The 1399-nt window shown below is 32.9% G+C and overlaps 1 protein-coding gene across 1 annotated transcript in view; it reads left to right on the top strand.

Annotated features, from left to right (window-relative positions):
• The first annotated feature begins 746 nt into the window (after positions 1-746).
• LOC149133688 (histone-lysine N-methyltransferase SETMAR-like) overlaps positions 747-1399 on the top strand; it is a 967-nt gene continuing 314 nt past the window's right edge. The window contains exon 1 of the mRNA XM_089358221.1: positions 747-984. Coding sequence (XP_089214347.1) covers positions 747-984 — 238 coding nt within the window. The remainder of the gene's footprint in view (positions 985-1399) is intronic.

Raw genomic sequence — 1399 nt, 5'->3', positions numbered from 1 at the left:
CTATAGTCCTGAGCTGGTCAATGCTTTGTGTGTGAATTTAGTAGACAGAATTTGTGTGGAAGTCTGTCATATACCTATATTTGTACGTGCGTGTGTGTGTGTGTGTTTGTATTTTTCCCACTCCACCACTTGACAACTAAGGATGGTTCATTTGGCTAAAAACCCTACAAGGCAGTGCTCCAGCATAGCCACAGTTCATTAAATGAAACAAGTAAAAGATAAAAGATGACATCAATTGCCACCTTGGTCTTTTCTGTTTATTTCAATTTATATATGTATGCATATATATATATATATATATATATATATATATATATATATATATATATATATATATATATAATATTAGGGACAAAATTTAAAATTACAGGTAAACACTCAATTAAAATCAATTTATAAAAAATTAAAATTAAATTAAATTAATTCTATATGCGACAGTAGATTTTCATCGATGAGTTCATGAACCTTGGCTCTTTTCCCTAAAACTATATATATATATATATATATATATATATATATATATATATGTACCAGGTCATCCCATAAGTAATGACTGGACTTCTATATTTTCAATTTCTAAACACTTTAACAGTATTTTAGCATGTCTAATGGCATCAAGTAATATTTATATGTATTAGGACATAGTTAAACAAATTCACTTTCATTCTGCAGGATAATCTAATTGAAATTTCACTAATTATAACTCTTCAAATATGAAAGTGTCTAAGGAGCATTCGAGGCACATAATGCTTTATGGGTTTAGTAAAGGGAACTCTACAGCTGAAGAAACTCGAAATATTCACTCAGCTTATGGAGAAGAGGACCTGAATGAAAGAACTTGCAGAAGATGGTTTGTAAAATTCAGAAGTGGCAATTTCAGCCTTGAAAATAAGGCCCAAACAGAACGTTCAATTGAGTTTGATGTCAAGCTCCTTTTGGCAGAACTTGAAAAAGATCATGCAGTTTCAGTTGAAGAATTGGCAAGCAAGCTTCATTCAAGCTGTACAACTGTTCACTGCTATCTTCAACAGCTTGGAAAGGTTCCAAAACTCAAAAAATGAGTACCTCATGATTTGTCTAAAGCCAGCTGCAAATCTTGAAAATCCCAAGTGGACATCTGCTCTTTTCTTCTTTTTGGACAGACTGATGGCTGGTGATGGGTATTTTATCAAAATGTTAAGCATTGTAGTCATTGGCTTGGTGAAAGGCAAAAGGCCCAACCACAACTGAAAAGGGAATTCCATGTAAAGAAAGTTCTTCTCTCTGTTTGTTGGGATTGTAAAGGAGTCATACATCTTGAGTGGCTACCAATTAATGCAACAACCAATGCTCAAATCTACTGTAAGCAGTTATAGCGTTTAAATACTGCTTTGAAGGGAAAATGGCCTACTTTAGTGAA

Source organism: Octopus bimaculoides, chromosome 10, assembly GCF_046866305.1.
Source record: "Octopus bimaculoides isolate indiv1 chromosome 10, ASM4686630v1, whole genome shotgun sequence".
Taxonomy (NCBI): Eukaryota; Metazoa; Mollusca; class Cephalopoda; order Octopoda; family Octopodidae; genus Octopus; species Octopus bimaculoides.
The sequence above is the reverse complement of the archived record's forward strand: the minus strand, read 5'-3'. Positions and strand labels throughout refer to the sequence as shown.